General features: G+C 34.2%; 1 protein-coding gene across 1 annotated transcript in view; it reads left to right on the top strand.

Moving 5' to 3' along the window:
* Positions 1 to 14,397, top strand: part of LOC106881781 (DENN domain-containing protein 1A) — a 109,919-nt gene that overhangs the window by 83,235 nt on the left and 12,287 nt on the right. The window contains exons 19-22 of the mRNA XM_052975831.1: positions 4,154 to 4,216; positions 5,077 to 5,178; positions 9,648 to 9,724; positions 11,980 to 12,009. Of these exons, the coding sequence (XP_052831791.1) occupies positions 4,154 to 4,216; positions 5,077 to 5,178; positions 9,648 to 9,724; positions 11,980 to 12,009 (272 nt within the window). The remainder of the gene's footprint in view (positions 1 to 4,153; positions 4,217 to 5,076; positions 5,179 to 9,647; positions 9,725 to 11,979; positions 12,010 to 14,397) is intronic.

Raw genomic sequence — 14,397 nt, 5'->3', positions numbered from 1 at the left:
TCCCTCCGAGAAAATAATAAATAGAGAAGATTATTATTGGTTAATTTAAACGATAATTTTCTTTTATACCAACTAATTTAAATAGATAAAAGAGTTGTTGTGTTGAAGATGGAATTGTTTATATATTTTTTGATGCAGTTATACATAGGAGAAAACTTAGATACTTAATTGTATACATTTATATATACACACATATTTTATTGTTGTATGCTGTGATGATAAGCAACTATCTTGGACCTGAATGGGTTCCAGTTGGTGTGTGTTTGAGATGTAATGAAGTGAATTGCGATGGTTGTGGATTGTACATATTTGATTGTATCGTCCGTTAAAATGTTTTTGCTGTTTTTTAATTGTAATTGATGTTTGATTAAATAGTTAATGCTCACGCTCATAACACAGACATTTGAATTAATTTTTACAATCCAGCCGTCCTTTCACACGGAATTTCGTCCTTTTCTAAATTCAAAGATGCTGAAGTTGACTATATATATAATGGAACTGTTATTATGTATATCAGAAGACAAAAAATATCTAAATCGAAACAATTTGTTGGCCTTTTATGGTTTTTATAATTATTTATGTTGTATAATATTATGTTATATATTATATTCATAGTATTTAATGTAATATTGTAATATAAATAAATTATTGGATTGAATATCTCTAATTTATATATGTGTGTGTGTGTGTGTATGTATGTATGTGTATGTGTGTGTGTATATATATATATATATTTGTGTATATGTATAAATGTGTGTGTATATGTATGTGTGTGTGTGTGTGTGTGTGTGTGTGTGTATATATATATTTATATATATCTATTATATACATATTTTATATATATAATTCTATGTTTGATTGCTGCTATGTATTAGACTTTTTTCTTTTTGGTTTTGTTTCTTAGTAAAATATAGCTAGATGTAGATTTAGACTTAGTTTGTCAGTTACTAAAACTCAATTACCAATTTGGTAATTATTAGTTGAAAATGTTTCCTTCATCTGCCTCTTATTTATTATTTTTGTAAGATTATTGATGACTTTTTATTTGGAATGGACAAAAAATCTATTTTGGGACTGAATCGCCATAGAGATTATGTTTCTGCTGTGATTTCTCGTTTCCCTTGCTATTTCAAATCGCTACTAACAATATTTTAAAATTCTTTCTGTTAAAGCAACCATACATCTCTTATGAACTCAACTTTACTAAAAACCCAAGCATTTGATCACCCTGCTTTGGTGATTATTGAGAATTTTAGTGTATCAATGCCATTACAAATTATTGCCTGGGAACTAGATTAACTTCTTAATATTTCTCAGATGATTAAAATGCCTGTGAATTTAAATATCTTAGGTTATGATCAAGGTAAGAATTTGTGCAGTCAAGGGTTATATGTAAGTAGTTAGTTTTAGTAGCTGTCTGTGCTTCAATCCTGGTTTTGAAGCATATATTCTTAAAAAATTGTGTCAAGTTTGTCCTAAATCTATCGGCTATTCACAGGCTATGCTTTTGTAAAATTAGCTTATTTCTATATAGACCATTTATACATTAGAAAACAATTTTTAAAATTATATAAGAGGAATAAGCTGAAAACATAACTGAATTCAGCAGTCTAAGAATCCTATTGGGATATCAAGAGATATTTGGTATTTTTTTTTATTTATCCAAATATCTCTAAGAAAATTATACATAATGAATATATTGAGATGAATGAATCTGGCACAAATATTGTGGAAATCAATTTAAACAATTTGATAACATCTAATTTATTGTTCCACAGAGGCAAGAGCAAAATATTTTGGACTTCAAGGATAATTCTGTTTCCTTTTCTTTTTTTTTTTTTTTCATGTGACCACCGAAACCTGTTCTTAGTGGTGGGGTTAATCATTTGAACAGTTAGTTTATGTACAAAATATCCAACAGGTGAAAAGTGGTTTGCTTATGTCAGCTAAATCAGTAGTGATCTACCTACAGAGCTATTTATATCATGAAAAGTTGTTCAATTTGGCTGTAGCCAATGCCAATGCCAGTTGACGGGCACCCGTGCTGATGGCATGTGAAATGCACCATTTAAGCATGTGGCTGATACCAATGTCAGGTCAATGGCATCCATGCTGGTGGTATGTACACTACACGCTTGGAGTGGTTGCTGTTAGAAAGGACATTCAGCCATAGAAACCAAACTAGATTGGAACTTAATGTAGCACCCTGGCTTACCAGTTTTCACTCAAACAGTCCAGCCCATGCCAGCATGGAAAACAGACGTTAAATGATGATGAGGGTGATGTAATTATTAGTAATTGTCTAAGAAATATATTTATGACGCAAAGTACAGCCTATCTGATATGCATTTATTTTTTGTTTTATCAGGTTGAGGTATCATATTTCTGATTTTCTAACTTCAATTTTTTTCCATTAGTTCTTTCTGGAGAAGGTTGTATTTACAGATTTTAATATTTTTAATCATATGGAATAAACTTTCTTTTAGTGGTGCAAATAGTACAATACTTGCATCACTAAACATATGATTTAACAGATGGCTTTAGCTAGATTTAAAACCACATTTTAGGTGATTACTGTTCTCACAAGATTTATCAAGAAGTGTATCATCACTGTCGTTTTATGAAATTTTGAGTTTTCTGATGGAAGCACTTACAATTTTTTTTCAATTCAGAATGAATATACTTTTCAGGTATTCAATTCCTATTTAATTACCATGTAGTAAAAAAATGGTTTCTGGAAAAAATAGGAACATAAAAATATCAAACCATTTGTTAATATTATGGATAATAGCCACAGTTACTATTAAAGAACTCAAGTCAAGAAACAGCTGTGAAATATTTTTAATAAATATTAAGACAGTAAGCTTACAGAGTAAAATTGTTTCACTTGAACTTGATATTCATAGCTTAATGATTAAAAGTATCACCTCCAGGAATTCAAACACTTTGTAGATGCAGGGAAGAATACTTTTTCTTTCTCTCTTTTAATTATTTAATCTTAATGTTTTATTTTATTTATTTGTGATAATATAATTATCTCTTCAAAGTTATCATATTTTCCATTATTTCACTTCAATCACATTTTCAATTATATTCTTCCTTTCAAATTTCTAATTAGTTTCCTTCTAAATTATCTTCTAATTTTTATTATTTTTTTTTACACTTCTTTAACATTTGTTTTCAACGTGATTTAACATAATTGTTAGTGAATTACCCCACTTAACTCATTTATTGGTTATTCATTATTTAGTCATATGACCTGCTCCATCCAATGAAGTAGTTATGTTGGCATGCTATCTTGAATTTCATAAGAATGTTGATGGTTTCCTCATATTTCTACCATCTGAAAAATCTTAGCATGTAGAAACTGCAAGTAACAGTGCAAATGGCATCATTCAAATAAATAAACTACAACATGTACTTTGTTTTATTTTATTACCATTGTGTGTCTATAATTTTTACTGATACATCAATTCATATGTATAGATGTGTGTGTGTGTTTTATTATTTTGCTTAGGCATTGCGATACTGATAACCTGGTGTTAGTATCACAACTCAATACAGGCATGCTTCAGAACAAAGCATTAGTCAATTACAGAGCAGCAATAAGAAAAGAGATGACAAAAGAATAAACAATTGTCTTAAGAACTTCATTAGCTTACAGCTGAGGCTCTGAGGAAACTGTAGGGTGTTACTCAGACAATCAACTATGAGTCCACTGCATCTTATAGTGGAAACAGTTGTACGCTAATGAATTTCATGAGATAATTATTTATTTCTTTGTCATCTCTTATGTGTGATTGTTGGTTTCCTTGTCTGCTGTACTCTTTTGTTGCTCTCTACCTGTACACAGTCTCCATGTGGTCTTCATACTTACACTGTTATATTATCCCCTACCTGTGTGATCTTCTTCTGTATTGCTCTATCATGTTCTGCTCTCAAAGATCAATCGTATTACAATACATTTATTTACAAGCTCCCAAATATTGTTTCACCAAGATCCAAACTATGGATTCACCAATTCACATCACCTCTTTATGTTGATGTCAACTTAAAGATTAATGTCAAACATTATTGAAATTCATATTTATTTCAGTTATAAGCAATTCCAATGAATGTTATTTGTTTTATTTATTTATTTTTTACTGTACAGGTGAAAAGCCAGAGTAAGAAAACTTATACAGGGCTTAAATCTAAAATTGAAGACTTCTACAAGGTATTCAAATATATTTGTGGTTGTTGCACTCTCACCTCCAGTTCCACCTTTTTTGCCTCCACTGTATTCTGTTACCATGTTTTTTTTAACCAAAATTCTTCAATAAGTTTGGTTTGAAATTTAATTTTCTTACTAAAAAATTTACCTTCATGGAAATTGTATATATATATACAGTGTGTGCATATGCGAAATTTGTACACAAAGAATGCATGCATTGAATTTTTCCAAAACCCACCTGATTTGAATTCAAAAATTTTTCTCCTTTCCTATTAACATGAAAAATTTGCATTGTTTTGTTTCTGACATAACCTAAGCATGTCATTTGATTGACTTTAAGTTCATATTGGTTGATTGATTGATTGAGATATTTGATCTCACATTTGCAAACAATCTTCTTCATAATCACTTATACAAAAAAGGAAAAAAAAGTTTTGCATTTTTGTTTACAGTGAATAGACATCATGGAGGAAATCTACAGGTGTTTCTTCTTTCTCCAAAATTGTAGCACAACTGAAGCCAAAACCCAAACAACAAATTTTAAATAACAATAATTAATGATGCTGATGATAATAATGACAATAATCCTCATATTCTAATGTCATAAGAATGTCAGAAATAATCAACATTGTAAATTTAAATCCTTCACTAAACTTGTAAATTCAATCCATAATTCCTGCTTTTGTCTGCCTCTTTGGAGATTGGTCACTGACAGTAAACCATCCATTGTAGTCCTCTGGCTATGACCATTTAATATTGATCAGTGGTCTCTTAATACATTGCCACGTCTCTAATACTATCCAATTGTTAGATATTTGATTTTATTTCTGCTTTCCTTTCCTTTCCGCATCCTAATTTTCAAGGAGGATCTGATTCCTGGAAGTAATAAACTCACAAATTTGAAAATCCGATCTGGAGGAATAAAGCCTTCCACAATTCTTGCTTCTGAATTAAAGTCTCTGAGGGTAAGATGAGAATCATTAAATAACTATATCGAAAGGGTCTTGAAAATTAAGTCGTTTTGTTAAAACTTTTCCCTTTTTGTTTTTTGTAAATGCTTACATTACATAAACCTTTGTAATTATCTTTCAATTAACCATCTCTCTCTGGCTACTTTGATAATCATTTTGAAATTTTGTTTTTATTCGAAAAATTTTAAAAAAGGATTTTCATGATCTTGAAAATTGAAATCCAAATATGGTACTGTTGTGTCACATTTCAATGTTCTGACTAATATCTCCCCCTCTTTAGACTCTATTATATTTAGACTGAATGAGACAATTAACAATGTATTTCATTATCTGGATCTATATACTACTATTTGCAGTGGCAAATTTTGGTTTAGTTTGCAGTGTTAGCCCTGGTATATTTGACTTAATCACAATACCTCTTTTGATAGATGGTATGATAGAAATAACACTCTCCAAGACACACTAGGAATCATTTCATGATGTTGTGTAATATTTGTGTAATTCACTCTTTAGGTGTCTTAACAAACTACAACTGTCTTGAGTAGTAGAAGCTGGAACATCTGTTTTCTTATTATCAAAACAGTTATTCTTGTTTGTTCGATTCCACTCAAGATGGTCATAGATTGTTTATATGACTGAAGAGTGACTTATGCAAATATGACTGACTTACGGATAGCTTTGTGATTAAGAAGTTTGCTTCTCAATCATGTGGCTTTGGATTCAGTTCAACTGCATGGAACTTTGGGTAGTGTCTTCTACTAAAGCCCTGTGTCAACCAATTCTTTGTGAAGAAATTTGATAGATGCAAACCGAAAGAAGCCTGTTTGTATGCGTTCAGATTTGTCTATGAGCGTTTACAAAACCATGCTGAATAACAGCTTCAACCAATGATGTTTGTTGACATTACTTGTCAATAAATCAGCCGTTAGTTCTGCACTTTTGAATTCTTCTAGGATAAAAATTCCCATACCTGAAAAACTGGTAAGGGAGGAACTGTCAACTGCAAAAAAAAAAAAACTGCCTTAATTCTCTCCCATTCAGACCATGTTAGCCTGAAAAAAACAGGTGTTGAACAAACAAGAAATGTAAGGTCAAGAAACAATTCATAATGCATCTTGGAGATTGTATTACAGCATTATCATACTACAATAACAACAGATCTAGTCTTGAGTAGTTTCATCTCATATATATGATAATCATACATATGTACTATACATGTTTGAGAATTTTTATAAAAGCTATCAAATAGATAATTGAGAGCACACTCAAATTTAATTTGACTATAGAATTAATCTTTATATGGGAGAAGTTGACAGTGGCTTCATAGTTTCACTGCTGATTGGCTTCATCAGGCTGTCAGATTATCCAGTAGTGTATCAGTAGGGAATATTTGTCTGTAATTTCTAGCTGTCTGATTGACCATGTAGAAGCCCCCTCATTAGCTGGTATATATTAAATTTATAAGTGTAGCTGTTTAATACACTTTCTATAAGTAAAACCAACAGTTAGGCTGATGGCTTTAGTGACATCTTTCATATTAAGAAATATAAGATATTGTGCAAATTGATTCTTTTCTGAAGAATAAGGGTGGTGGTGGTGGGGGGATCACTATTTTCTTCTGTAGATATTGAGTTGTTTGCTTTTTTTCAATTCTGACCATTCCTCCTTTTCACTCACTGTTTTTCTTTTTTTTTGTGTGTGTGTGTATTGCTGTTTTCCCTTCCTCCTGCAACAGCATAACTTGCCATTTGAATTTATGATAAATGTTTCAATTTATTATTGTACAATGTTGTCTTTTTTTATATTTTCTAAATCAGAATTAACAGTTTTTCAAAATCTTAAATGCATGTTAAACACCCATAAAGAAATTTTATTCCTTTTGTAACTGTTGGTTCTCTATTTAAAAGACTAACGATCTGGTTGCAATTTTAAAACACAAGTTTAGAAAGTTATTACCACAAGAACTTTGCAATTGATCTGTGCACATACATACTCACATCCATACACTTACACACTTGGACATAGACACACTTGGACACACACACACACAAACACACACACACACACACATATGTACACATATGTACTTGGACACATACTTACTCTGTTGTAAATATAATACAATCACTTCCCCAGTATTGTACTTTACTGTGCATAATAACAACAGTAAATGCTATTACTATTGTATACATTGAAGCAAGGTGTGATGCCATATGTATAAATGCCAGTATAAGAAGGCAGAGCGCCCCACAGATTAAATGCTTTTTATCTTGAAATAATGCTCTGAGAGATTGGCTGATTAAATTAACAGAATGCTAGTTAATTATCAACTAAGATTTCTGTTGCTCAAGTTCTATCATTGATAAGGCCAAGACATTTATTTCCCATCAACTCAGTATGTCTTGTTTGAAATATCATGGATAAGGAGTATAATTCTTCTCTGTAAACAGCAGTAGTAGTAGTAATCATCATTGCTGCCACTCTAGTAGTAGTAGTAGTAGTAGTAGTAGTAGTAGTAGTAGTAAAGAATTGACATGAACTAGGTTCAGCTGTTAACAGTGCTATAGAAACTGGATTATGAACATTGTTACTTTTCATGTACCATTCTTACAGGCATCAATGATCATGGAACAGACCACCATGCCAAAGTCAAAAAATTCGAGATTTCTCTTAGAAAAGATAGCAGATTGGTTTCCCATTGCCTTGTGCTGGTTTATTGACACTTTATCCTGCTAGTCTCCTGTTCTCTCATGCTTACCCGTGAGGGTTAACCCTTAGGAAAGCGAACTGGTTCATGTGACATCAGGGTATGTCCGTATACTAATGGCCCTGTGTGATGCTCTCTTCTGAGTTCTGTATACCTTAGCCACAGGACCGATTTCTGCTGCTTGACCTATAACTGGAGCCTTTGACAAGTACTCTTATCCCAAGCCAGAGCAGACTTGAGATAGTGGTGACTAGGGGTAACTCCATGCTCTTAAAAACTCTTGAGCTGGATCCTCACCAGTGGATGTAGTTGAATGTCTTCTCAAGGCATTCATCATCATCATCATCATCGTTTAACGTCCGCTTTCCATGCTAGCATGGGTTGGACGATTTGACTGAGGACTGGTGAAACCGGATGGCAACACCAGGCTCCAGTCTGATTTGGCAGAGTTTCTACAGCTGGATGCCCTTCCTAACGCCAACCACTCAGAGAGTGTAGTGGGTGCTTTTACGTGTCACCCGCACGAAAACGGCCACGCTCGAAATGGTGTCTTTTATGTGCCACCCGCACAAGCCAGTCCAGGGGCACTGGCAACGATCTCGCTCGAAAATCCTACAGGAGCCAGTCAGGCGGTACTGGCAACGGCCACGCTCAAAATGGTGCATCTCATGTGCCACCCGCACAAGAACCAGTCCAGGGGCACTGGCAACGATCTTTAGCAATTCTTGTGACCTAGAGGGAGACAGTTCTGTGCTAGATGGAAAGTATGAGAGAAGGTGCTAGAGCAGGAAAGGTTTCTTGGTGCAGAGGAGCTATTACATGGTTTGCTCATATTATAGAGGAGAGAGTGTCCAGAGTGGAGCTAGAGAGATAGAAGTAGTGCTAGTCAGGATTGGGAGTGAACCTTCAAGGTATGAGGTGAATAGGAGAGAGAGAGGAATAGAATGGAGTGTGGATAGCGTTAGGGGTTGCAAGAATGTATGGAGCTGACTGAGTGAGGAAGCGAAATTGTGAATGAAGAACAAGGACTGAAGGATGAAAAGTTTGTCTAATGCTGAACAGAAAAAAAAAATGGTTTGAAGTGGAAGAATTGATGTCATTTTCTTTGTTGTTCAGAAATGTCATTCAGCTTTGCTCCCCTCTCCCTGTAAAATAGGTAAAACTGATTGAATGTTTGGTAGCAACATACAAGTCCTTATATGCAGAAGCAAAGATGTCTGGTACATCACTTTACATGTATGTCACACCTTTATTGTAGAAGAAATTTTACTTCAATTTAAAATTGACAGCATGTGTTTTGTGTATGTGTTGATGTGGCAAGGTGTTTGACTCTTTTATCCAACAGTTCAAGAAGCTACATAGAAGCTCTCTTGTTGGCTTGCTAGTACTTTTGTTGGTTGGAGCCTGGTTGCAGCACTGTCATGGCTTGCTTAATTTTTTTTTTATTTTTTTTTTCTGTGTTCTGGAAAGGTTCTAGTACTGCACATTTCCATTTTTATATATTCTTGATATGACAACTGCCCTCACTTTTCTTTTTAAAGAAATAGTTGTTTTTTGGATTGTCAAAATGCTTGGAGATATTTCATGTATTTTGATGATTTTTTTTTTTTTGTTGTCAACTTGTAAAAATAAAACAAAACAACATTAATCTTGGATTTGTAAGTTATTAATATTAATAAATTTATTAATAAAGTTATTAATAAATTTAAGCACCAAACACACATTTGTCATCATAATGATGGTTTTTGCTTTTTAGCCACCGCGACCACCACCTCGTATAAAATCAAGTATAACTCGAGGATCTCCAAAGATCTACTCCCGTGCCTCTGATAGGTAAGCACTTCTTTGCAATCTACCTTACAAACTAATCAGTATATATATTACCAAAGATGAGATTTACTCTTCACTGCATATTTCTATTTGATTTTTTAATCCATTTCAATGATGGAGCTCTCTCCCCTCTCCCTCATAAGAACTGTTGTTAATGACTTCTCATTATAGGTGGAATTTTAATTTTTCTTCCCTCCAGCAATTAGCTATGTGAGTTCTTGCTTAAAAGTTTCATGGAGAGATTTCATAACTTTCCAGCGACTCTTTTTTTTTTAGTTTCTAATATTTTAGTTATGTCTTCACAATCAACACAACAATATTCACTATTCTGTAATATATTGTTTTATGCTCTTTGCATTATTATTTCTAGTTAGCTTTTTTCAATTTTATTTCATGCTTTCTGCATTAATTATGTTAATGGGAACTTAGTGTTTGAAGGTGTTTTTGATTGCGTGTTCCTTGTAACTTGAAAGCTGAAACACAAAACTGAAAACATTTGCTAAAATAAACTCAGGCATCGTCTTTATCATTGTTGTTGTTTAGAATCCATTTTTCCATGTTGGTATGGGTTGGACAGTTCAACAAGAACTGAACTGAGTTCCAGTCTCTACTTTGGCATGGTTTTTTTGATCGGATGCCCTGCTTAATGCCAACCATTTTACATTGTAGTGGGTGCTTTTTGCGTCACTAAGTAACTTGCAAGACAAAGAAAAAGCCTCCTCAACTGCATGGCTGTGTGGTAAGATGCTTGCTTCCCAATGTCATGGTTCAGGTTCAGTCCCATTGCGTGGCACCTTGGGCAAGTGTCTTCTACTATAGCTTTGGGATGACCAAACCCTTGTGAGTGGACATGGTTCACACACACACACACACACACACACACACACACACACACATATATAAAGTTCAATTAAAGGTTAAAAACCTCATTAAGGGATAATAAAATCCAATGATTATACTGATTTATTACATATTACAAAAAGTATTGAATATTACATTTAATATTCAACTGTAAGCTAAGTGGATAAACTGGGGATTATATATATATATATATATATATATATATATACACACACACACACACATATGTATGTGTGTGTATCTTTGTGTCTGTGTTTGTTCCTCACTACCACTTGACAACCAGTGTTGGTGTGTTGATGTCCCCATAACTTAGAGATTCAGCAAAAGAGACCAATAAAATAAATACCAGGCTTAGAAAAGGCTAAGTACTGGGGTTGATACATTTAGCTAAAAGTTTTTCTAGGCATTGCCCCAGCATGGCCGCAGTCTGACTGAAACAAGTAATAAATAAAAAGAAAGATAAAAAAGAACTAAATGGATTTGTAGTAGAGAGGGAGGTGGTTTTATGTGTCGAAGAGGCACAGGTGTCTTTCTGATGAATAGAAGTTGTATGGCCGTCTCAGCCAGAGAGAAAAGAGATGGTGAAAGTGTACAAACAGTTCATCATCATCATCATCATTTAACATCCGCTTTCCATGCTGGTATGGGTTGGACGGTTTGACTGAGGGCTGGCAAGCCAGATTGCTGCACTAGTCTCCAATCTGATCTGGCAAAGTTTCTACAGCTGGATGCCCTTCCTAACACCAACTACTCTGAGAGTGTAGTAAGTGCATTTACGTACCACTGGCACGAGGGCCAGTTAGGCAGTACCAGCATCGGCCACACTCAAATGGTGCCTTTTACATGCCACCTGCACAGGACCCAGTCCGGTAACACTGGCAATGACCATTCTCGAATACTGCTTTTTTTTTTTACATGCCACCGGCACAAGAGCCAGTCAGTGGCCTTAGCACAATCATACTCGAATGGTGCTTTTAACGTTCCACTGGCACAGGTGCCAATCAGGCGGTACTGTTATCGGCCACAACAAAGATTTCACTTGCCTCAAGAGGTCTTCGCGAGCATAGTTTATTGACCAATGATTGAAGCGTACTCTTAAATGGGCTGGTTATACAGCACTGGCATAGGCTACGGCTACAATCTCACTTGGCTTGCTGGGGCTTCTCAAGCACAGCATATCTCCAAAAGGTCTTGGTCACTTGTCATTTACCAGTATTATTTGATCGTTATTTTTTTTTTAGTTAATTTGTCCAAACAGTAATGATTTAGATTCTAGGAAGTATTCTTGTATTATAGCTGCTTTTTCCTTCTTTACATTTTTAGTTGATTTGTTCAAACAATAATGTATTGGTTTGTAGAAGGTATTCTTGTATTATAGCTGCCTTTTTTTCTAACAGGAACTCAGAGTGTCCAGATTTACCAAAAGAGTAAGTTATGTATTTCAGTTTATGACTGACATGAAGCTCAAGTGACTCTAATATTTATTAACCCTCTTCAAAACAAAACTACTCTTACCTCAACCTTACCTCAACCTTGCCTCACTGTTATTCTTCTATAATGAATTCTTTGATACTTTGGGTGATATTTCATTAATTACTCTACAATGCCTTCTATGGTATCTTTGTTGCCAATCTGTACTCCTAAGGTTTACTGGTATCCTTAATTACATTATGATACTTAGATATATATTTTTTTTCTTTTTGCAACATTATCTTGGCTGTCATGGACACAGTATTTCATTAATGTATGTACTCTCTTGTAATACTGCCATACTCCTAGTCACAGCAGATGAGATCTAATTAAATGCTCTACTCTTTTAACACCCCCATGTTTTTGGCATCATACAGTACTCTGTTAACTCTGTACTCCTGCTTCTGTAACACCAGTGTACTTATAAATTGATAATACTACAAGTAAGTACTGTTTTGAGTTGAATGTACATATGGAACTATATACACACACGTGTGTGAATGAATGAATGAATGTGTGTATATAACTTTTTATTAAAAGCCTGGGTAATAGGTGAGTGGTAGAATTGGTAGAGCATCAACCTACCCTGCAGTATTTGTTTACAAACTGAGTGGAAATCTTATCCAGGTTCACTTTGCCGTCCTTGGCTGATAACATAAACACTTAGTGTGGTCAATGTAATTGACTACACCCTAGGGGTTGCCCCAGTATGGCCTCAGTTCAATAACTGGAACTAGTAAACAGATTAAAGAACAGAAACAAGTGTTGGTCAATGGTTAAATAAAAACAAAAATGTTTCAGTCAATATTTATTGTGGCTTGTTGGTAGTTCTTTAGTTATGGTTTTATATGTGATAGGTTCTTGAATAAAGAAAGATAAGTCGTTTCAAATTTGGGTACAAGGGCAACAATTTTAGGAGGAAAGAGAAGTGAATTACATTAATCCCAGTGCTCAACTAAAAGGTTGAAATATTACCCTTAGCAGAATTTGAACTCAGAGCATGAAGAGCCAGAAGAAATTCTGCTCAGCATTTTGTCTGACAGGCTAGCAATTCTGCCAGCTTGCTATCTTAATATAATGAGAAAAATCCAACTTAAGGCTGGTTTACTTCCTTATTATTGGAGAGGTTTTTTTGTTTTTTTTTTTGTTAGAAAGTTGAGGTAAGAAATGAAAAATTCTGCAAATTTTCTCTTCTAAATCATTCTAGAAAGTGCTACTTGTAAAACTGCAATGGAAAATTAAAAAACTGTGTGTATGTTTGATCAGAGGAAGAAAGCCTTACCCCATGATGATCTTTGATGACTCTCAGTTTGGTAACTGCTGTGGTTCAGCTAGGATTTCTGCTGGTTGAGGACTCATAAAAAAGAAATGAGGGCAAGGAGGGAAATTGAGAAGGCTGCCATTGTGAGATGAGAAGCAGCATTGAGTAATGTGTTAGAGTGTGTTAGGTGATGCAGTAGACATAATAAGATGAGGGGCATGTGCATTTGGTGGGCTTTGATGCAAGTATTATGTGGCTTGCTTGCTTGGTGGAGCAGAAACTGAAATAATGGCAGAAAAAGAGAATCAATGAATGTATTGTGGTGGTTGAATGTTTGTATCAAAAATTGCCATTTTTCTGATTAACAGTCTATTATGTGTACATATGTAAAAGTAGTGCCATCCCAGTGATGTTAATATGGACCACTCATGAGCTTTGTAGAATATTTCAGAAACTGAATGGGATTAGAGTATTTTTTGTCCCCCTCGAGAAAACTTTGGAATAAAGTTTCAGTGATGTTTTAGATGAGTTAACCGTGAGAGAGGGTTATAAATTGTAATGAGTTGCAGATATTTTTTGTCTCGTTTATATGTACATTGGGCTGGGATGTAAGACCATTTTCTTTGAGTCACAACTGAAATAACATCTAAAAACTATAGTTCTATAGAGGACTATAAATTACATATACAATTGTTGAACTAGAGATACTCTCTTCAAATTTAATAATTCCAGTCTGGTGCATCAATAAAATGGCACCCACTAAAAGTTGGCAGTTATGTATTTCATCACTGGATAAATTTCAGTGTGGATGGACTGGAGCCCACCTTGGATAATAGAGACAGGTGGATAAACAGGTTAATAGCAGACAGGTGGATAAACAGGTTGATTTATGATATTGACAATTTTCCTTATGTTTAGTCTGTCTTTGATACACTACAATTTTATTTCAGAAACCCACATGGCATATGGATGCTTGTGTGTACAAGTATGTGTGTCTGCATATATGCACAAATATTGTGTATTGTCAAGTTGGCTAGCAGCACCATAGTCAACTGCTACAAAGTTAAAGGTGACGCTTTAGATA

Source organism: Octopus bimaculoides, chromosome 22 (assembly GCF_001194135.2).
Source record: "Octopus bimaculoides isolate UCB-OBI-ISO-001 chromosome 22, ASM119413v2, whole genome shotgun sequence".
Taxonomy (NCBI): domain Eukaryota; kingdom Metazoa; phylum Mollusca; class Cephalopoda; order Octopoda; family Octopodidae; genus Octopus; species Octopus bimaculoides.
Note: the sequence above shows the minus strand (reverse complement) of the source record. Positions and strands in the feature narration are given on the sequence as shown.